The 22,490-nt window shown below is 37.0% G+C and overlaps 1 protein-coding gene across 1 annotated transcript in view; it reads left to right on the top strand.

The window, feature by feature from the left end:
* CNTLN (centlein) overlaps window positions 1–22,490 on the top strand; it is a 183,597-nt gene that overhangs the window by 5,415 nt on the left and 155,692 nt on the right. The window contains 3 exon segments of the mRNA XM_032097108.1: window positions 7,062–7,146; window positions 21,052–21,186; window positions 21,771–21,925. Of these exon segments, the coding sequence (XP_031952999.1) occupies window positions 7,062–7,146; window positions 21,052–21,186; window positions 21,771–21,925 (375 nt within the window).

The following is a 22,490-nucleotide window of genomic DNA, read 5'->3' as shown; positions in this document are numbered from 1 at the left end:
AAATAGCTTTTATTAGGTAAATGCATGTGTAAACTGAAGTGGAGTTGGGGTTCAGATGAGAGTATGAAATGTTTTGAAGTATTTTTGCAGACTTCAGAGCTCTGCTTTAAGACTCTTCCTTCTATAGTACATGAAATCTTGACAAGTCAACAGACTTAATTTTCCTCTAGGGCTTCTAGCTGACTCCTTTCCTTTCTTCTGGAAGGGGGATGTAGCAGGATCCATTAATGATCAAACTGTGGCAATGATATAAGACTTGGTAGATGTACATGGGGATTTTATTATGCTAGGTAATACATTTGGCAAGCCTGCCTTACGAAGAGGTTTTTCCGCATCTAAATTTCAAGTATGCTTTGTATGGCAGGTCTTAACAAAGGGAAAGAATGGATTTATCATTTCAGGCCACTCTTAAGAAACAGTGGCAACCTCAATGTTACTGCCAATGTTTTTTTGTTCTTCTTGCTGAGGAGTTACATCTGTCTAAAGGTGAACAGATGGACAAAAATATGGCCGAAAAGCAAGAGATCAAAAATAAGCAAAGAATTTTTGGAAAGGTAATTACAGGAGCTTACGCTGTGGTTTGCAGCATCCTGTGAATAGCAAATTGTGGAAGAAACATGAACAGGTTGACATAGATTCTTCAGTGACTGAAGATACGCAGATGTACTGAAAATGGCAAGTACATTTAATGTAAAAGAATAAGTGAATGTGCTGTATGAATGAATGCTGTAGATCGCCTACGTTAATTGAAAAAATTAAAAATCTGTATCTCACATCTTTTGAAGGGATGGTAAACATTGTGCAGAAGCTTACTTAAAACACCCTTTTACAAATTAACAGGAAACACCATCACAGCAGGACAATGATGTAAACAAGATGTAAGCCATTACCATTTTGTCACTCTGAATTTAAAATACAATGGACTGCCTAGTTACTATCACTCAATACAGTGGATAGAATAATACAACGTAAGAGTACAACCTTTCTGGCTAAGGTCAAATAATTGTGATTTTCTACAGTTAATGAAACTTTAATACCCTCTTTCATTAAAAATTCTCAGAACGTTGAACATAAGTCAACATTCCATGGAGAAGAAGGTATTATGCAGTTTGCATGTGTGCATATCTGCATATCGGAGCACAAAATATTGACATGATAATTGCAGTCAAGCCTGATTGAACAGTGGCCTCTGGGAATTCAGCTGGTGTTGTACCAACTGGATGGCTGCTCAGGACACAGTTTGAAATGCAAGGTGCAAGTTAGCACTTTATTCAGCACAGGCAGGCATCATTTAAAAATCCTTGGAGGAAACCCTGGTGATGTGCAGATGTTAAAGCAGTCTGTTCTGAAGTGCTGATATTTTGAACACTGTAAAAGACTTGCGTATTTGAGATGAAAAATGTTTGCAAAATTACTGGGCAAAAATGTCTGTATTTTTTGTACTACTTTAGTGTAAAAATATGTTTAGTATTTTATAGATGTTGCTTAAAATAAGACATCATCATATGCTTAAAATGAGAGGTTTATTCCTTAATACATCATCTAATGAATTAAATCAATCAAGTTAGAGATTCAAGAAAATTTATGTTTTTGTAATGATGCCTTTTCATTTTGAGACATATCATATAATATAGAACTGGCTCCATAGATAATTTACTAAGGAAACAAGTTCATTTAACATTTGTTATTAGATCTTGAATTATTTTTGTAAAGAAATGAAAATAGGTGTATCCCGGGATATAAGGGGAAGAAATAAAGGATCTTCTAGAATCTTAGGTGAAATTAAACTCTTGATTAAATGAAAAGAGCTTTTTTTTTTTATTAGTTCTTAACTAATTAGTTCTTAACACTCTAAAGTTTCTTCTAGGAAGATTAAGGCATAGGCTCTGTTTCTGCTAACCACCGACTGTGCAATCACAGGAATGTGACTGTACACAGTAATTACAATATTGGTTCCATATTTACTATAACATTGACAGTCTGTGCTCTACAACTTCACTTTGCACGTGGGTGATTAATTATCTGTTTAATACAAACAGAATGTGAATTTTGGAAGTCTGTAATATACTTGGAGGTTGGAGGACAAGGAAATAAGGTAATCAAATTAAACTGCATCACGCAAACTGATATTTTATAGCCTTTCTAGTTCTGCAGCCCTTTAGAATCAATGAAATGTCTTTCGAAAGTAACAATGTTTCTCGAAGCAGTTTATTGTAGGTAGAGGTGTACTGTTAGAATGCAGTCTATTGTTTTACCACACTGTTCAAAGTTTGCAGTGTATTTATTCCTAACTTTCTATTTAAGACCAAAGTTGTCGATATGTTTTTGGGTTTGGGACATTTTGGTGGGGTTTTTTTGTTTGTTTGTTTGTGGTTTTGTTTGGGTTCTTTTTATATTTTTTTTTACTGTTTCTTTTGGTTTTTTGTTTGGGGTCTTTTTTTGTTTGGTTTTTTATGTTTGTTTTTTTGGTTTTTTTTTTGTTTGGGGGTTTTCTGTTTGATTTTTGTTGTTTTTTTTAATTCAGCGTATTGTAAAACTGAAAGGATGTATTCCATGAAACATGTAAACAGCAAATTCAATTTATTAGTTAAATTTATTTTCATTTAGCTGATGTAAATGTGACATAATTTTATACGACTCCAAGTTACCTTTTCTTGACAAATGGTTAAATGCTTGTTTGATAAAGACCTGTGGTACAGGATACCTCTTTGCTCATACTGCTTTTGCTGAAGATTTGTAGAAACTTGAACAAACTTCTGATTTTTAAAGTATTAAGGTTTTTGCTGTTTTCATACCTCATTCACAGATAAATCTTTCCTCGTAGTCTAATGTTTCATTTCTGGTAAGCCGGTAAAATGGTGCCAAACATCAAGAAGGTTGTCTTGTATAATTGAGTAGAGCATAATACAAGAAGAAAATCGTAACAGAGGAAAAGCTTAAGAATATTTTCTCAGTTTCTTCATTTTTGTGGGAAGCTGAATCTCAATAATTTTTGTAGCTAAATGCATCTGTGTTAAACATTTAAAATAGGTACTACTCATGGGAAAACTGATTGGAGCTTAGAATGTGTACAAATTGACAGCCTCTCTTTACTCCATTTTTCATCCTAAAGAAGTCTGCAAATATTCTTAGCTCACATCATTATTGCTCATCAGTGATTCTAATTAGCTAAACAGGAGTTTGTCTCAGTCATTGATCATCATCAGCTTCTTGACAGTGCCTGAATTTTCCCCCCCCATATTCCAATGGACTTTTAAAAATACATTTTAGAGACATAACAGCTCAATGAATGAAGTTGTTTGAAGATTTTTTTTTCACAACATTTGTTACACTTTAAAAAAAGAAGAGGTGATTACTGCAATTCCTATCAAGTCTCATTTTAAGGTGTGACAGCAGATCCAAATATGATATGCAAGTTCCAGTCAGATACACGACCTTGAGTGTCTGTGGGGAGTGATCCTGTAACAAGCATGGGAAAACGTCCTTTGCCGTCAGGAGAAACTACTGATAAAATTGCATATGAGGTTTCTCTTTAGGCTTCGGACAACTTCCATTGTGTACCTAACTTCTAATAACTAGAACGTTTTTCTTTAGATGTGGGTGGTTACATGTTTTGTATTTTGGGGGCATTAGCACAGCATGTGTTATCTAGAGAGCTTGAGAGAAAACGTCATGAAGGCAAAATACATTAAATTTATTAAACTTTCCCCACTCATTATGATGATGTTAGATCTGTGTTTATAAACTATATTCTTTGACATCTTTGTCTGAAGGAGTGTTTTACCAAGCACTGGATAGGCGGAAAATGCTGCATTTAACTGGAAATGCACTTGGAACTGTTGGCTAGTAGGTACCTCTGTTACAGGCATGTTTTTTTGCTCTAACAGTGATCTGGTTTTTTTTCCTCTCCAGTCCCAGACTTTATTCTTTAAACTCCTTTTTTGAAACCATGTCCTAAAGTCGGAGGGCTCCATAGATTCTTAACTACCAATAATAAATCAGAATTAGCTGTGCGTACTGTTTTTCAGAGCTGTTTGTTCCTTTACTTGGTTCTTGTTTCACTTACTTTTTTTCTGTTTTCTCCTTAAAATAAATTTTTAAAAACTAACCACTCACAAATGTAAAGTTCCTTAGGGAAACTTACCTAACTTACCAAGTTTTCCAATCAATTAATACATTAGAAAACAAGTTTAATAATAAATTTCAAGTGGTGATTGCATAGTTGAGTTAGGAGGCTATCTAATTAAACAGTTTTTGTGTCTTGATTGGGTCTTGTTTTATGGAAGGCAGACTTCGAGAGAGGGGATGATGGTTAGAGTTGGGAAGATGACAGCATATTGTGGATGATAGACTTAAGGTTGGAATACTTCTGAGGGCTGGAGGCAATGCTAATCAGTGGTTCATGGGGCTTGTCTGTGGTTAATGGTATGATTCCTTCTGTGTTTGCACCTGACTCTTCTAAGTACTTTGTAGTAAAGACCTGCTTTCCTTTTTGTCTTCTGAAGCTCTTAGGATTCTGGATCAACTAGTTGTGTGTGTGTCTAATCTTGAATTCTTAAGTTTTCTAGCTGTAATTGAGACCTGACCGAACTTTCAATGTTACATTTCTTACAGTTTGGGCATAGATCAATATAGGTGTATCACTTCCTCAGGTTGGGGTAGCATGGTTACGGGAGAGTGATAACCTTCTTCCCCAAATATTTGGGGTTTGATTACTGCAGCTATTGTCTTTGAGAAACGGTAATTGTTGATCACCATTTAGGACTCCACAGCAAAGAAATTACGAAGAAGCATTAGTATTTCTATATTGGAACAGTTTTTGTTTCATTTAAGTTGAGGAATAATGTCCAGTACCTATCATGAACAGTATGTCTCCTTCAGGAACTTGCACAAACTTTTGGGTTAAGTATTATACAAATAAACTATTTAGACATTTTTGCTTACTAAATCCTGTTCTTTAAGGTTGTCTAGAATCTTCTAGTACAAAGTTTTATATACCTACCAGAAAGTCTTCTACCATTTTTTTAAAACGAGTATAAGAATGTGACTTCTGTTAGCCAGATGCGTGTTATAAGCAGGGTGAATCGGTTTCATAACCTATCATGTTTTGAAACCTGTTTGTTGTTTTGGCTCTAGTGCTCCATTTTTTTTAAACTTTGTTTTTTGGAAGGACATCACAGCATAACTTTTGGAATGCATCAAATAATTTCATATTTGTGTGAATTTCTGTAATCGCAGTCTACTTAGTTCTGTTCTTGTCGGTTTTCAAAGATAAACTATGAAAAGCTGTTTGTACTATTTGTTTTACTGCTTATGTGTTTCTAGCAACCTATCATGCAGTTGCTTGATGGTTCTGGTTGCAGGTGATCAGATGCTTTAAGGTCAGTATTTGATGTTAATTTTTCTGTTAAGTTTCTGTCTCACTTAAAATGTTAAATACATTTCAGATATGAAATGTCTTTTGGAATACTTGTTGAATATTCATGATTTGACTTTTCTCATTACAGTGCCAAGTTATTTTCTTTATGAAGTAGATTTTTTATTTAGTGACATACAACTGACTAAGACTGCTTCCTGTGTATTTTTATTATTCCTAACCTAAATGTAGCTTAAATGCATACCTTTTCAGGTAGGTTTTTCTTAGTTTTCTTCAGGTCTTACAACACATCATTGCTGCTATATTTGCAATCGGAGAGAGCTATTTAGAGTTATGATGCCTTGAGACCTGAGTTTCCAAAGCCCTCACTTCAAATTCTGCACCATTTTATTTAATTCTTTGTTTACTCAAGATTGGACTAGATATTTTAGCAGTCATAGAACTTTATTAAAAACCCCCATGTTATTGGATGGCCTGTTACGACAGTGTAGTTTAGTTTTCAAGATCTTTGGTATCATTAGGCTACACAATAATACCTAATAGTGGAGAAAAATAATCCTCCATGTATCTACTGTCCTTGTTGGCCATTGTTACGAAATGCTTCGGCAGATAAGGCCTTTTGTGTACAGCTGGGTATTTTCATCCACTTCAGATCAGATTTACAGACTCATGTGTACTAGTATTTCATTCCCCTCCAGCTCCGAAACATTCCTTATTTGGTAGAGCAAGAGTTGCTCAAGTAGGAATCCTTTGCTTCCACAGGTGGCTGATACCAGCCATGATGCAAGTTTTAACTATACTGTGAGAACAGGGTTAATCTGTATGAGTTTCTGCTTCCATCAGCTGTGGTGCTGGGATTGCCTGAAATATTTGGACACTTTTAGGGAATATATATTTCTAAGCCCTTTGGTCACGCATATGTGATAAGAACTCTGACTGGTGCTAAGGAATCTGAATATCCTTACTGTTGCAACATTTGTTTTCCTTCTGCCTAAAACAAGCTAGTAAGGGCATCAGTATTTGAACTCAGTTAAGAAATAAGATAGCAGTGAGATGAGGTACTTCGTTAAACAAAGCATTAATGACTCATCAACTGGCATTGTACAAAGTATTGCAGAGATGGTAATAGCTGTACACTTTTTAACCACATAGAGTGGCTCTGCTCATCCCGCTTACTCAAGCTTCTGAGCTGTCTTTTTTTTTTTTTTTCTGCTGGTAAAAGTTACTTATTCTGTCCCTGTGGAAGATAGTAAAATAACTATCTATGATGTTCAAAAGTGTTGTTTCAGGCACAAAAATGCCATGTAACTGTGAGAAGGACTTCACAAACCCAAGTAGCTTGGTGTTCTGCATTGCAAAGAAGGAGCAAAAACATTTTGCTCATTCTATGTTCAAGTACACTTTCTAATTTGGGAAAGAATGAGACAGGTCATTTCAGCTGCTTTAAAAATATTAAGACCTCTTACTTCTGTTTCTTTTTGAACAAAGTTGCATTAGATGTTTACAGATGTAATTTGCTGTCACTTGCCATATGCTCACTGATTAATTCTGCAGGGCCTGTCAGCTTCAGATAATTTAATTTTCCGTGCTTTAGAATGACATTCATTATCAGGACATGAAAAATTCAAATGATTAACTGCAAATTATGACTAATAAAGTGTCTCTTTTTTTTGTTTGTTTCCAGAGAAAAACAGAAAGCTGAAGTCAAGGACAGAAGAATTTTAGAGATTTTACAAGCCAAAGACAGCAAAATAGAATCTCTAGAACAGGTTTGTATTATGTTTAAATAGAGCAGTTAAGAAAACTTGTCGTTGACATCACGTTTATGTTTCTCAAAATAGAAAATAATTTGCTATTGTGTCTTAAGAAGAAAGCTGCAGGTGATTCAGAGATTATAACTTTCTGATAAGTATTATTTAAACTCTTTTGTGTGTTCAAACAGTTGTTACTTAAAAAGTTCATATTTAAACACATATATAGAAAACATACATACATTATGTAATATGATGTGCAGTAGATACATTATATTTTATTATAGAGATTATATAATGTATAGTATATATAGTACGTAATCTATATTATATACTTCATATACTGTAGAATTATATCTAATATTTAATATATTAGATGTAATATATATTACATCTAATATAAAATGTAGATCTATGAAAGATGTAATTGTAAAATAATACAGTAAAATAAAAATACTATTTATTATTAAATAAACTTTTACTTTGTATTACAGCAGTGGCTGAAATTTCAGTGTGTTGTCACATCCTCATGGCTGTAGGTGTGATGTGTAAAGTGATGCACACACATCATGTTTAGAAGCCAGCAGTGTATGATTACTCCTGCATTTCTATCCAGTCCTTATCTGAAAGACAAAATACCTGTGAAGACCTTTACCAGGATTATGTTTGCAGTATTGTGCTTTTAAGAAAGCTGCCTACTGTGACAGCATCTGAATCTGGGGTGTGCATCTCCATGAGATTGCTTTCTGTGGTTTCAGATCAGTTTCAGAAGCTGAAACTAATTGATCAGAAATCTGAAATTGATGGTGTGATATAATTACATCATCCACGTGGCAATGGAGAGAGGCTGGTAACTGTGACTAGAACCATGGAAAACTGGCAGCCTGGAAAGAAGAGTTTGTCAACAGGATGGTAAAACTCTGGATATACATACAAACTTGGGAATGAGAGGCTGGAGAGTAACCCCACAGAAAATACAGGGATCCTTGTTGACAGAAAGCTGAGCATGAGTCAGCAGTGCCCTGGCAGCCAGGAGGGCCAGCAGTGTCCGGGGTGGGGCATCAGGCACAGCATTGCCAGCCTGGCAAGGGAGGGGATTGTCCCACTCTGCTCTGCACTGGGGCAGCCTCACCTCGAGTGCTGGGGCAGTTTTGGGCACCACAATAACGAAGATGGTGAAGGGCCTTCAGGGGAAGCGCCCTTGAGCTGGGGTGGCTGAGGTTACTTGGCTTGTTCAGCCTTGCGAAGAGGAGACTGAGGGGAGATCTCATTGTGATTTATGACTTCCTCATAAGGGGAAGAGGAGGGGCAGACACTGGTCCTCTTCCCTTTGGTGACCAGGGACTGGACTGGAGGGATTGGCTTGGAGTTGTCAGGGTAGGTTTGGGTTGGATATTAGGAAAGGTTTGTTCACCCCAAGGGTGGTTGGGCACTGGAACAGGCTCCACTGGGAAGTGGCTGTTGTACTAAGCCAGAGTTCAAGAAGCATTTGGACTGCTCTCAGGCACGTAGTGTGATTCTGGAGGTTGTCTTGTGCAGGGCCAAGAGTGGGACTTCATGGTCCTTGTGGGTTGCTTCCAAATCAGGATGTTCTGTGATTTGGTGATTCTAACAGATGAAGAGAACAGAAGTTGTTCTGATGATCATCACAACTCTAATGCAGCCCTTACAATTAGCTTCCCTTAGAGTATCATTGACTTGAGGGGGGGGGGGGCAGGTTGTGAAGGGCACCAGATGGTGCCAGTGCTGTGTATAAAAGCAATGTACAGAGGTGATGTCATTCTGACCTTCTTGCCTCATCCATTGGCTGGGATGCTGTAGTGTTGAATCAAGAGAGGGATTGTTTCCTGAGCGTGTGGTTTTGGTGATTTGGTGTCAAAGAATGGAGCTGGCTTAAAAAACAATGTAGTAAGAAGTGTTCTTATTTATTTTTTACTGAATGTGCTCCTTCTTTGTTCGTCTAAGGAGAAAAAGTTATTATTTATGTAATTAACATGCAAAATAGGTTGCTTGTGAAAATGTGCATTTTGACAGAAATGGTAATCAATGTTCCTTTCTGTAAAGTGCAGACAGGAAGACTTGAAAGCTGTGTATTTCAGTCTACTAATTTGTTACATCTACTAAATTGAGATTAGCCAGTCATGTCTTCTGTTGTTTTTCTCTTCCCCTTCATGCACCATACAAAGATACCAGTTGCAACAGTATAATTTGTTGTAGGGTTTATTGTCTAGGAATTTCTGGGTGACCACCAAAAAGCTGATTGTATAAATCAATGTTGAGTAAGATAAAAAAGAAAAATCAATGTGGTATCTCATCATTTGACATAAATGTAAGCTTATATTGCTTCTAGAAATAACAACAAAACCCTGTAAGGAGAACATGAGATCATATTTCTTGTCTTGTATTATGCTTAGACTTTATCCTGACATGCCTAAGAGGACTTTTAAAGTTTCTGTAAATATGACAGTATATTCTCCACAGTCTAGGTGAGTGTCATGGGTTAGCAAGCGTAGTCCTGGAAGTGATGTTCTTGCAAAGGAGTGCTTACAGCTCCTCTGTGACCTGATAGAACCTATCAGCTGGCCAGTTTGAATATGGACAATTCTTTAAGCCACTTAAAATTGTGACCACCTCTGTGATACACACTTAAGAACAGACAAACCCCCCCCCAGCTCTCTCTCTTGTTTCCGGCGCTGGCACAGGTGGCTGCGGGGCCCGTGCAGGGGCCAGCGGGCCGAGCCAGGCCCTGCTCGGGCCAGGCCACGGCCATCCTGGAGCCGATGGACCTGTTCCACCCGTGGAACCCCCCCTCAGCCCTGCCGTGGGCAGCCGGAGCAGCTCGGCTCTCCCCCCTCTCCACTGCGATAAGCCGCATTCCAGCTGCAAGGCCGAGGTGAGATTAACCCTTTTAGTGCTGTGAAGAGCTGAAAACCTGAGGGAGAAGAAAGAGGAGATGCTTAAAGCTGAAATTCTGTTGTAAAGCTATGATGTATCAGAGTACCCATTGTAATTTCATGAAGGCGGGGGGGTGGAGCATTCAACTTGTACTTGCGAGCAAAAGCACCTGTGCTGAGATAGGCAGATGCTGATGCAGCTGTAATTTAATGAGAAATTTGAACAGGGAGAGATGGAAGTGATGAGGACTTCTGCTCCAAATGAAAAAGGAGAAGACCTCAGTTCCTAGAGATGCTCCCAGAGATAGTCCTAAAGATGAAGATGAGGAGGACCCTTTGCTCCCAGGGAAGGAGAAGGGCCTCTATTCTTAGAGATGAAATGCTCCCAGAGATGGGTGAAGAGAACTTTTATTTCTGAACGGCTCAACCTTAAAATTTCACCCCAGTAATTTCAAGAGTGGACCCTCGAAATCAGTTGTGGGAAAAGCTGCAAGTCGTGGGAGGGGACTCTCACATGCGAGCAGAGAACCAACCTGGGCGGCTGTCTCGTTGTGATATGTGTTCATAGCATGGGCAAGAGAGACTCCTCTTCCTAAATTGACTGAACAAGGTTATTATGGAAGTGGTAAACAGACTGAACATCTCAAGGGTTGTCTTTTTACATTGTCAGTGGGAGAAGGGAGGAAGGTGGGGGGAGGAGAAGAATTCTGAAGGTGTGGTATGATTTTTTTTTTTTTTCTTCTTTTAGGTCTATTAATAAACTTCTTTATATTCTTTCAAGATTGGTGCCTGCTTTGCGTTTCTCCTAATTCTTATCTCACAGAAGATAAACAGTAATGAGTATTTTGGACCAAACCACTACAGTGAGATAGATCCATCTAGTTAGTTCTTACTGAAAGCTAAATGAAATTAATTTGTAATGAGATTAGTATCAGAGTGGTTTCTATTTTAATAGATACTACTGAAAATCAAGTAAAAAAATAAATTTGGAGACTTATGATTGAGAAATAATATGGTCTTTAATCACATTTGTATAACTAACAGGGAAGAAGAGTGCTCAGATACTCGTGAGAATTGATACTCATTGCGGCTTTAGGGTTAAAATAAAAGTGGAAATCATCATTATTCAAAACTTCTGCTGTCCAGTATCTTTGGAATGGAGTATATACATTGAACTTCTGTTTACTTAATAGAACTTCAGCATGACAGCTGGTGATGGGGTCAGTGGCTCTGACCCAGGAAGAGGTGACCGGTCTGGGAAGATGGTCCCAAAAGGAATCACCTTCCCGAGGCCCGGTGTCTTCCCTCAGCTGCTGGCAGGAGGGCCCTTGCAGAGGCTGTCAGCTCTTTAGTGATTGTCAGCTCGTGATTCCAGCTCAGCTCTGTGGGGCAGCCTCCAGGCCAAGCCAGACCAGAGAGAGAGTCGAGAGGTTCGTGTGGCTGGTTCCGCACGAAGGCAGCTTTATTGTGGGTCCCCTCTGGCGAAGGGGAAAGCCAGGGACGAGAACTTTCTCTGAGCCCCACAGGGCCAGAGGGCTTGCTTTTATAGGGATACAGGGGTGGGTGAGGACCAATGGGTTACAAAGGATCTGCATAGAGTCTCCTAAAGGATTGTGGGTCTGTCTTTTCTCGCCGTGACCAAAGAAGTGGTTGCCTTTCCAGGGAGTCCTGCTGGGCAATTGCGAAATCTCTTATCTCAGCAGAGATCCCTCCAGGGCAGGGGCTGGGCATACCCCACACTTCAGGTTTTCACCTTTCCTAAATTACAGTGTTGTAATCTTCAGTTTTATGAATAAGACTTCTTTTTGGTCATGAACTTCATATTGTTTTAATGCATTAAAGTATGAATTAGTGTGGAACATTTAAAGATGTACCATTCAAAGTTTCAAATAAATTTGTTAAAGCACTTAAGATTAAGATTATTCTTGTCTATTATTCCACATAAATTCAGTACAGAATGTATTATATTTGAGTTTTCCATTGTACTTTTACTTTTCCCCTTTTTTTTTTTTTTCTTTTTTTTTTATTGGTTTATTGGTAACTTTTGGTCCTGATAGTCACAACTGGGCCTCATCTTGCATATAGATATGTTTCTTCTAAATGCTGTGTGGTAAAAATCTTACTCCTTTGAGATTAGTGTCTAGGTTATTTTTTACTGTTATTTTTGTTTTATGCAGTGTCTCAAAACTTTTTTTCAGCAGTTATGTATCCCTGACATACATGCATCACTTCTCTGTTTGTTTCAAGGAAAACAATTTCTAACTGCTATGTTTAAGTGACTAGGACACTCTCTTAGAATTTTAATTCTTCTTCTTCTGAAGACTGATAGATAACTTACTGCAGAAATCTTTTAATTCTCTTTTTTATTTTTAACCTGTTGTATTTGATTTATAATAATTGTGTGTATCTCAAGTAGATCACTGATGCTGTTTTTTCCTTAAAAAGTAAGGTGAGGTTTTTGGAGGAATGTTTGAAATTTTCAAATTCAAACAATTAGTTTAGCAGATAATGTTGGAGCAGGGAATATTCTTCTGCCATTTACGCAATAGATAAATTAAAATATCTTAACCTGTTTTCTTTAGAAGATGACATTAAAGGCATGTAAAAATAGCAGTAAACCTTTTCTTATAACATTGTTAATTAATTAGGTTTCAATTTTGATCTGGAGGAACTAAAGCTAATCTTTTTGTCCTAGACCTTGTAACGTTTCAAAACCTTATCAACTGATTATACTCTAGAGGGGTTAAAATAGTACTAGCTTGCCTCATTATCTACTCTTGAAAATCTTCAGCTTGCTGTGCAAATCTGTATTAAAGCCCCTTTAATGGGTCCAATTGAAAGAAGCATAATTCTACCTTCAGGCATTAATTAACACTGATAAATTTTTCTTGACTTTTGTACCTTCACCTGATTATATTTTTCTTTGTAATAAAATACTTTTATTAAATTAAGACAAATGTATGCAGACATTATTACCATCTAAATACTTTATTTTCAGTAGCATGTAAGCTTGATTATTCTTGTGTAATGAGGGACATGACGATAATTTTGGTAATAAGTTCAGGTGAATGTGTCAGCAGTGTTGAGATTATGTGAATTTTATAAACGTTTCGCAAAAAAAGTTTGGTAAATAAGATTTATGGATACTGCAGACAAAGCGTGTTGAAGGGGACACTAACACAAATTTTTTTTCTTTAAAAAACAGTGACTCAAGTTGTACGTTGGAAAAGGGATCAGCCTTCAGTGGTGAAACGTGTTCTATGTAGCACCTTTGAACTGCATCAGTGAATTATCATATGTCTTTTTACCTTTCTGCTTGACATCTTCTAGTTAGTTTTCTCATAAAATTAAGGAAGGAAACCTTGTTAAGGAGCTGATCTCAGTGAGAAAGATGGGAAGAAAAATACACAAACAGTTGAAAATTGCTGATTTTGGTTTACTGATAGAACGCTACCTGAGGTAGGTAGTATGATGACTATGGCTAATACCTGTGGGCTTTTTTGACTGCAGCAATTAATAAGCTCTAAGTTACAGTGTACCTTTACAGCTCATTAGTATTTTTGTAAGAATTCCCAGTAGGAATGCTTTTTCTACCAGTTGAAAATATGTTTCTGTGAGGTAGCTTACTTCATTTCGAGTAAATAGTTTTTAAACTTAACTTCTTCCTACTTAACTCTGCAGAAAAAAAGCTATATTGGGTACTTATACAGCTGTGTTGTAAATCTATGCTTTACCTCTTTAATAACTCACATGAGCGGCCGTTCTTGAAGTTGGCTAAAGCTTCTGGGTCTTAGGCTTACTCAGCCTTCATATTCTTAGTGGTGTTTCTACACAGACAGCCTGAAATGGTACCTGCACTTGGATTAGACAGAAAAATGTACAGTAAGTAAAGGAATGTGGTATCTCTTGTCCTCTGCCAAGTACACTAGTTTGAAATGCATGATTTCTTGAATATTGAGCAGAACTCAGTAGTCAAGCCTAGAAAGAAGAGAGAGATGTGGTCTTTATGATCTCATTCATCCTCCTGTGTTCGTGTCTAGTCGGGAAATTTCTTTACAGCCTGGTAAGAACAGTTATCATGTAGCCAGTGAGAGTTACAACAGAGTAGCTTTTTATTTGAGCTGAAAATGGTTTCTGTAGCCATTGGAATCTACTTTTACTGTGTAAGAGATTAACTTCTTCACTGTTTTTAGTATATTAGTTGGTCATTGTAGTGATGCTTTTTTTGTTTTGTTTTGTTTTTTTCTTTCAGTTCTAAGGTCAGTAGGCTTTTAAGGGGTTGGATTTTATTCCCTGTTTAAGGACGTTTGATGAGGAAGCTTTTCATATATCATGGCTTCTTGAATACAGGCAGATTTCCTGAAATTCAAGAAAATGGTTATGCTTTAAGGATCAAGTACCAGAAAGAAGCAGGTAGAGCCCTGTGAGATTAGATTGTGGCCTTACGAATCTGCTGACAACACTTCAGAAGGAGCTTGTCAGAAGAGTTGATCGCAGCAACAGCTGTTCTTTATTTACTACACCTGATCTGGCAGCATTGATGTATATGAGTGTAATGAAATACTGCTGTGTCAGGCATAGATGCTAGTAGGTATCGATTCCTGCAGATCTCAGATCGTCCTGCTCTCTTCCAGAGGCAGAGGCTAACTCACTCTGAGCACCTTGTTTAAGCCTTGCTGGAAAGGAAAGCGTAGAAAAAATAATCTAAACCTAGTTCCGTTAAGATTGTGCTCTTCAATGAAAATAAGAGAAAAGCTCATTTAGCAGGGTATTGGATTTGATTGGAAATTAGTAGAGAGAATAGAGGATAGAAAGATCCTTTGGATTTTTTGTTTTCTGACCTAGAAGGCTGTGCTGCTGCTGTTTCAAAGTAGAGCTGCTGAGAGGAAAGAACAGAGAATAAATTTATTAGTCAGTGTTGCTGTACAGCACTGTGTTATGGGTTGTATAGAAAATCTGGTCTGTCCTGGTGTAGAGAATCACTAGCTGTGGCAAGACTGTCAGATTATGTTGTCGGTATTTGCTGCAGTTTTCCTGAGAGCTCAGTAGAGTAAAATGGACAGTAAATTTTTAAGTGTAGCAGATGCATTGCTGCAATACACACTACACTGCTTGGTATTGATGCTGAATTTATTATGGAGCTGCAGGTTTTCTATTTTGACAAAATGCTGTCTCATTTCCAAATTAGAGGTGTGTTTTTGCGAAAAACTGTCCCTAATTTTTTTGCCTTTGCAGGGCAAGGAGCTTCTGTGTTCCTTGTTTCAGAGATGGAAAGCCTGTTGTGGAAAACTACATCTGCCAGAAGCAGTATTTGGCTTCCTTGTCAACGCAAAAATGCAGTTGCTGGCAGTGCTTGCTTGCAGCAGAAGGAACTGAGAGAAAGGGATACAAAGGATTGTAAGATATTGTGGAAAATATCAGTAAAGCTTTGTTTTAGTGAACAAGAAGGAATGTGCTGCAGTGGAGTTGTAAGGAGCAGCATGAGGGGAAAGGAGGTGGTGCACATCATAAAAAAGTTCTTTCCAGGCTGTGACTTACTCAGTAGGTTGCTGGTGAGAGATGGTTCCATTGCTGCTGGTGAAAGTGTGGTGCTAGAGTTGCATAAAGCCACAGTTTATTTCCACCACATGTTCAGGTAATGAAAAATTCTATCAGGTGTTTCGATTAAGATAGCAAACTTTGCTGAAAATAGCAAATTAATCATGCCAGACAAGTCCAAAGAGGGCGATAGGGAACATGGTGTTTATAATAGATTATGCTGTTTGACCCGTCCTTAATCTATGGGTCAGGTGAGAATTCAGGAGCAAGGCTGACTAATAGTAGAGAAGTAAATACATATTCACGACCTGCAGGATGAGCAGGATGAAGTCAGCTGCTCATATTTCTGGTCTGCTTCTCTGTAGAACCATTTTAGTTGATCCTCTTAAAAAAACTTTAAAGAATCTTGATTTTCTTTTCTACTGCCTGCAAAACAGACCTGTCCTTTTCCAACAGCACGTATATGGTAGGAAAGCATATTTGAATGGACAATGTTTTAAGAATGTTTTTCCTTGTATACATCTCTAAGTTACCATGTTGTATTTCATGTCTTAAATTGATAGAAATAGGCATTCAAAAATTCTCATTCATTTTGGGAACAGATTTATACATACCTGCTTGCAGGTTAATAATTTTTCTCAGAAACCATTTTTAAAATTGCTTTATCTCAGGGAATCCTGGAGAACATGGGATTGGATGAGGAAGAACAAACTTTGGTGTTACGAAAATCAAGTGAACTCCCCCACTTAAATTACTCTATATTTGTGGTTGCTTTTTTAATTTGTTTAAGATTGTTCTGGCAGAAGATTAGGAATGAAAAGTAAGAATTAAAAATGGGACATGCATTCAAAATACTGTTATATGTGTTACATTTTAATCCATTATATGTCAGCTGCTATTTTTCATTGTTTTTTCATCCTTGTTAGGAGACAAGTTTCAAGTTGAATACTTAGCTGTGAATACAGGTATGCTCTGGAACCTATGGTAGAATCAGGTAGCACTGTTGGCATTTTACTTCTAGAGCAGTATGGATTTAAAAATAACTGATATTTTATATCATAACTAGCTACTGTCATTCAGACTCTGAAAGGACACTGTACAGACTGTAGAATGCAGCTGATGACTCTCACAGCACATGGTTACCTTTTCGTGAACTATTTGCATTGAACTTCTGTTTGTCCTACATCTGAAAATAATTTAAGAATCTAATGAATAGTCATGAGATGAAAGAAAGGGAACTTCTTTTATTAGTTTTTTGTTTTGTTTTGTTTTTTCCCCTTTGTTTTGGAGGACTGTATGAGAATATGACTAGCAATGCTTTTTGTTAAATGTGCATATGAGTGCTCAAGAACCATGAGGATTAATAAAGTTGAAAAAATATAGAGAGAAATTTAAGAAAGCTTAATCAAGGGAAGATACAAAATGTCACTGGCACATTTCTAATGGTGTATACTTATTGATAAATTCCTGCTAGAAATTGAAAACAGGAAGGAGAGGAGGGGTTAAAAGTGTGGTAAGTCAACCTCAACTACTTGGCGAGGAAAAAGAGATGATGAAAGGGAGAAAATATGTCGTAAAATGTTGAAGTAGAAATTCTGAGGAGAACTTTAAAAGAAATGGTATTCCCACATTTAAATTTAATAAAATAATTTCATTACTAAATTAATTTTTTTTCTGCATAAGATGTCAGGATTTTAACTTTAGTAATATTTTTCCATGTGCTGTATTAGAAGTGGACTACTGCACACTAAAAGCTTCTGATAAAGAATGCAATGAAGAAAGCACAGAATTTAATATTTGTTACCCTGATCCTTTTGGTAGTAAAAATCAAATGCATGCCCCTTTGTTGCATTCATAGATGGACTCCATTAATATTGTTGTGCACAGAATTTTTTCATGAAGTGCTTCAACACCCAGTGTGTTGGTGCATTTCTGTATTAGCAGCAACATTGAAGGATATGTCAGTTTTGCATTTCTGCTAGATAGTTTTTACTCCAGTTTTGATTAACTGCTTCAGATGAAATAAAATCCACTCTTACTTACATTTTATGAACCTGTATAGAGGTAGCTATGCAATACTGATTTAGTAGTGGAGTCTGATCTGATTTCAAAATGCAGAGTTAGGAGCTGGTTTCCCACATTTTTGCCTCAACCGCCAAAATAAGAAAATTTGGAAAGCACTTAATGTACTAATAACATGTACAGCTGTTGTTTCGTAGTTCTTTCTACACGCTTTTTATGTAGTAGATTAAAAAATATTTCGCTAAAGACTGGAATTTCGGTGATGATATCTGCAATATCAAACAGTATGTAACTTCTGGTAATTGTGTCCTAACTCACTTTTTTTTTTTTAATCAGACTCCTGGAATTAAAGGTTTGCTTTTGTCACCCCTTTCACTGTCTCCACAGTGAAAATTCACAAATGGGTAAAAATGAGGTTTTAATTTAAAACCTTTTTTTTTTTTTTTTGGCTATTCACATGAAGTATGGACAGATAATTTTGACATCCTACTGCTGTGAAAAGACTTATGTGTTCAGATTTAGGACAAAAAAAGGCTATTGTGTCCTTTTGGTTTTGATCTGTTGTTTTCATAGCAGATTTTCTCAGTTTGACTTAGTATGTGATTTTGCTTCCTCTTCAGATTAATATGAAGGTATTTAAAAAAGAAATAGTATTTGGTAGTAAACAGTGTAGCTGTATTATGGAAGCAAAAAAATTGTATTGTACTGTAGGTAAAGAGATGCCATGGGAAAGGATGAAAATGAATTCTGGAATGACAGTCCTCTGAGCGTCAAAAGGTCTGTTCCACCAGGTCACAGTGTTTCTTTCTGTGTACTGTTGCCTGGAGCACTCTGGGCTCCAGCAGTATACAGGGGATACTCTTTGATTCTTCCCACCTAAACAGAAGGGTAAAATCAGATTGTTTTGGTTTTGATTAGAACAAATTCATTTTAGAATAGGTTTCTTTCTTGGAAGTTTGTCAAAGTGTACTTTAAATGTCTTAGTTACATTAGGGTTTTTTACGGTTCTTGACCTCCAAGCTGTCAAACACTGCTTTTGCCCTATTGTATTCAAACAAGGATGACTGAGTCAACTCAAAGTGCAAGTTGAGATTGTTCTTGTGTAGTGTCAGACTGTCTATATAGTATCTAGACAAAAATCAGTAGATACTATGGGAATAGATGAATTCCTGATGGGTGTTTTACCTGGTGAAATCTGTCAAAATAACCTCATGTCAGAAGTTGCCCCATGTGTTGATTTGGTATCTTTTTTTCTCTGCTGTTTCCCTTGCCTACCAGAATAGGGTAGTCTTTTAGGAACACTGCTTGTGTTCTCTGCTGTAAGAAATCAATCTTTACTCTCCTATTATATGAAGTAATATATAGGTTGAGGAAGCAAAGTACAAAAACAGCTGCACAGGAAAAGGCAGATGATAGTTTACTTAATTGTCTGTATCTCAGAAATTCCTTTTTATAACCCTTATTTCTACCCAGTTATGGCTCCTGTGTAATACTTCTGGTTTTTTCTCTTCTTTATAAGTGCATGAAATAAGCAGATATGTGAGTAAAAGTTCAATTCATTTAGAGGAAAAGATAAGAGCATGCAAAGTGATGCCCGAAAAAAATGCTTTGAAACATAACATTTTTTTTTCCATGCAAGTGTAACTCACCTAGGTAATGTTTCACTACTGCTGCAGTAGATGATTTTGTAGACTACTCAGGTGAGTTTGCTGCTTAGTGATCGATGTGGTATATTTGCCTTTTGATTGATTCAAAGTGCTAAGTCAGTCAGTTGTGGAGATAAGTAATTAGTGTGCAAGTCTGATTCAGGATAACCCGTCTGACTATTCTGCAAGGTATTCACAGTAAGTAGTTTATTTCAGTTGAAAATTAATCCTGAGCAATACAGAACAAACATTTGAAATATCTAGTTGCACTTTTGTACCATCGTGTCTCCGTTCATTCTCTAAATTGCTGGAAACATCCCATTCAAAACAGAACCCAAATATATCTGATTTTGCTTCACAAATACACATATGCTTACCAGTTTCTGCACAGTGTATAATGAAACTAGGTACTAATATGATGTACCTGTGTTCTCAGGAATTAGATGCCTTAAAGAGCTGGAGCTTTTATGAAAATGTGTGTTTGTGAATTTTTAGGTCAGAGCCAATAGTCTCTTTCAGACAGGTGAGATTTTTAATGATGTTTTAAGGATGTCTCCAAGTACAGACTTTTGATAAATGTTAAGTAGTAATGAGCTAGAAGGAACACTGAAAGGAGCCGCTTACTCTAATTCCATGAGGACCAGGGAGTGGGAGGGTAACAAACAAAATTACTGATGCTTTCCATAGTAATGTGGATACATACCTTTTTAAAGATTCAACTAAATCATCTCTGCCAGCAGTAGTTTATTTCTGCAAGTGTAATAATATATCCAAAGAGCAAATGTTTTGTGGTGAAAATGCGACTTCAAATGTACTGTTTTGCGTGTTTTTTACTCAGCACATTTTCCTTCTTTTTTATGTCTGACATACTTATGAACCAGATGTAAGCTTTAGACAGTGAAAACTCTTACATGTATTATCAGATGTATTGTAGAATAATCTAGAGGATTATTGTTTTGTTGTTAATTTTTCATATTTCTGTACACATTTCATTTTAGCTTGTGTATTAAAAGTGAAGCAGATAGACTTCAGTACTGACGTGAAAGTTTCATCAATTTTGTACCACAGTTATGGTGTCACTGCTAGGAAAATATTACAGATTAATGCCCTTTTGATTTAGAAAGAGATGAGACAAAATAGACTGTGGAATTAAAGCAGACTCCTTCAGGAAAACACAGTTCTAATGGCATTGCAAGTATCATGAGAATCAAATGAAATTATCACAGAAACTTGAAGTTCTTGTTTTATGGCAGTGGGATTTTTCTGTTTGTGGGTGAACTGACCCATAGTATGTGTTGAGCAATGTTGTATTATTTTCCTTGAGCTCTAAATTCGGCCAGACTTAATTCTCTTTAAAACTATTTTGTATCATAATTGTTTTGGTAGCCTCACTTAATAGTCATTTCTGTTTACTGTCACAAAATATGGAAGTTGTGGAGAATTTTGAATTCAGCTCTTTGGTTTAATTTTTGATGTGCTAGCAGTGCAAGTTAAATGGTATTCTAATATATTCTTAATCCATAAACACAGATATAACTTCTGTAAATCACTGGTTTTGTATAAGCTTCATTGAGTAATTTCCATTCAGTTCTGCATTTATAGGCTTCTTTGTTCAGTAGCAGCAGAATATTTGGTTCCTCATTTGCATTATTGTGTCTTACAGTCATTCAGCTTTGAGTATGATTAAAGTACTAATGAATTAAAATAATGCTGTAAAAGCTGCATATGTCAGATAGTTACATTTCATAGGCCTAAAACACAGGACATGCATGCTCTTCTGCATTTGCTTTTTGTCTATGAACAAATTTTTTTTTTTTAAATAGAGACTCACAGGACAGCAGCAGGAGATAAACAGCTTAATGCAGAGAAAAAGTGCTGTGGATGAGGAAAATACCCGTTTGAAGAATGAATTCGGTAACTTGAACCGGAAATTTAAAGATAAAAGCCAAGAACTTAAGGTATATTGACTTGTACATAGTTTTGTAAGACTGTAGCTTTGAAGTACTTCTTTAAGCAGTGTCAGCCTTTGTGGCACAGAAAGTGACAAGCTTGGAGAAAAAATTGCCTTAGGCCTTGCTATACCTTACCGTTTTCTCACATGCCAACTGAGAAAGATGCTTTAAAGCCAAGAATCCAAGCTTGTAACTTTCAGATAAATAGTTAATGATGGAAATGGAGCAAAGAAAGTAGAAGTGTGAAGATGTGGCTTCTTGTAATTAGATTCTGATGGGACTGGCATTATTAATTGATAAAGCTGAGGTCTGGGAGGATATGTCTGTGTGGGTCTCAAAAATAGCTGGGGACAGCATCAAAGGCAGCTTGATCAATTAATGGGCTCTTTGCAAATGTGTACTCATCAAAGCTGTCATCCAGCTAAAAAATATGACCCTTCCACCTGCATGAAAGAGGCCAATAAAAGTACACAGGTGACCTTGGCCATCAAATATAGAAGAAGCTGCTGTGAGGGTAAAACTGCACAGTTTATATTTGCTGATTAGTTCTCACTTTTTTGTTTATCGGCCCTTGTGGTACTGTTCTACAGGACACTGAGGAGTGTGCACGAAAGAAGGAAGAGCAAAACAGACTGGTTATAAAAAACCTGGAGGAGGAAAGTAAGGAATTAAATATATGCTGTGCTGACCTGCTAAGTGACCTGGAGAAACTGAGGAAACAGGAGGCACAATGGAAAAGGGAAATGTAGGTACAAAAATGCTGTTAGTGAGGATCTTCTTGTTATTTTTCTAAGTCTGTGAGAGACTTTTCTCTCTCACAGAAGAGGTAGCAGGGAATGTAAACAACCAAGCAACCTTGGAAAGTCTTGTTTATGGTATAGTAGAAAATATTTTGATAACGGATGTTTTAGGATTTTGGCCAATCACCTCCAAGGGGTGGCTGGTCCTTTGTCCAATTAGACTATGAAGAAAAAAGTCTATAAAAGAGTTTGTAAAATAATTAAATAAATGAATCTTGCTGCACAATTCCTGCCTGCTGGATCTTCTCCTCCTCCTCCTCCCTATGGCTGCGGGACACGGTGATATACCGTAGGAACCAGGCCTGCGGTAATATTTGGTGCTGCCCGACGTGATTTGACTCTCTGACGTGTCCTGCTGCTGCGAGCCAAGCCGAATTCCTGTAGAGGTACGCTGTTCCTTTACCCCCCGGGACCGGGAGGTCCGACAGAACTGAGAAATGGCGAACAGCGGCTCACAGAATGACGCTGTCGTACTGGTCTGGAAAGGTGTGTTTAGCATATTGCGCACCT

Source organism: Corvus moneduloides, chromosome Z, assembly GCF_009650955.1.
Source record: "Corvus moneduloides isolate bCorMon1 chromosome Z, bCorMon1.pri, whole genome shotgun sequence".
Lineage (NCBI taxonomy): Eukaryota > Metazoa > Chordata > Aves > Passeriformes > Corvidae > Corvus > Corvus moneduloides.
The sequence above is the reverse complement of the archived record's forward strand: the minus strand, read 5'-3'. Positions and strand labels throughout refer to the sequence as shown.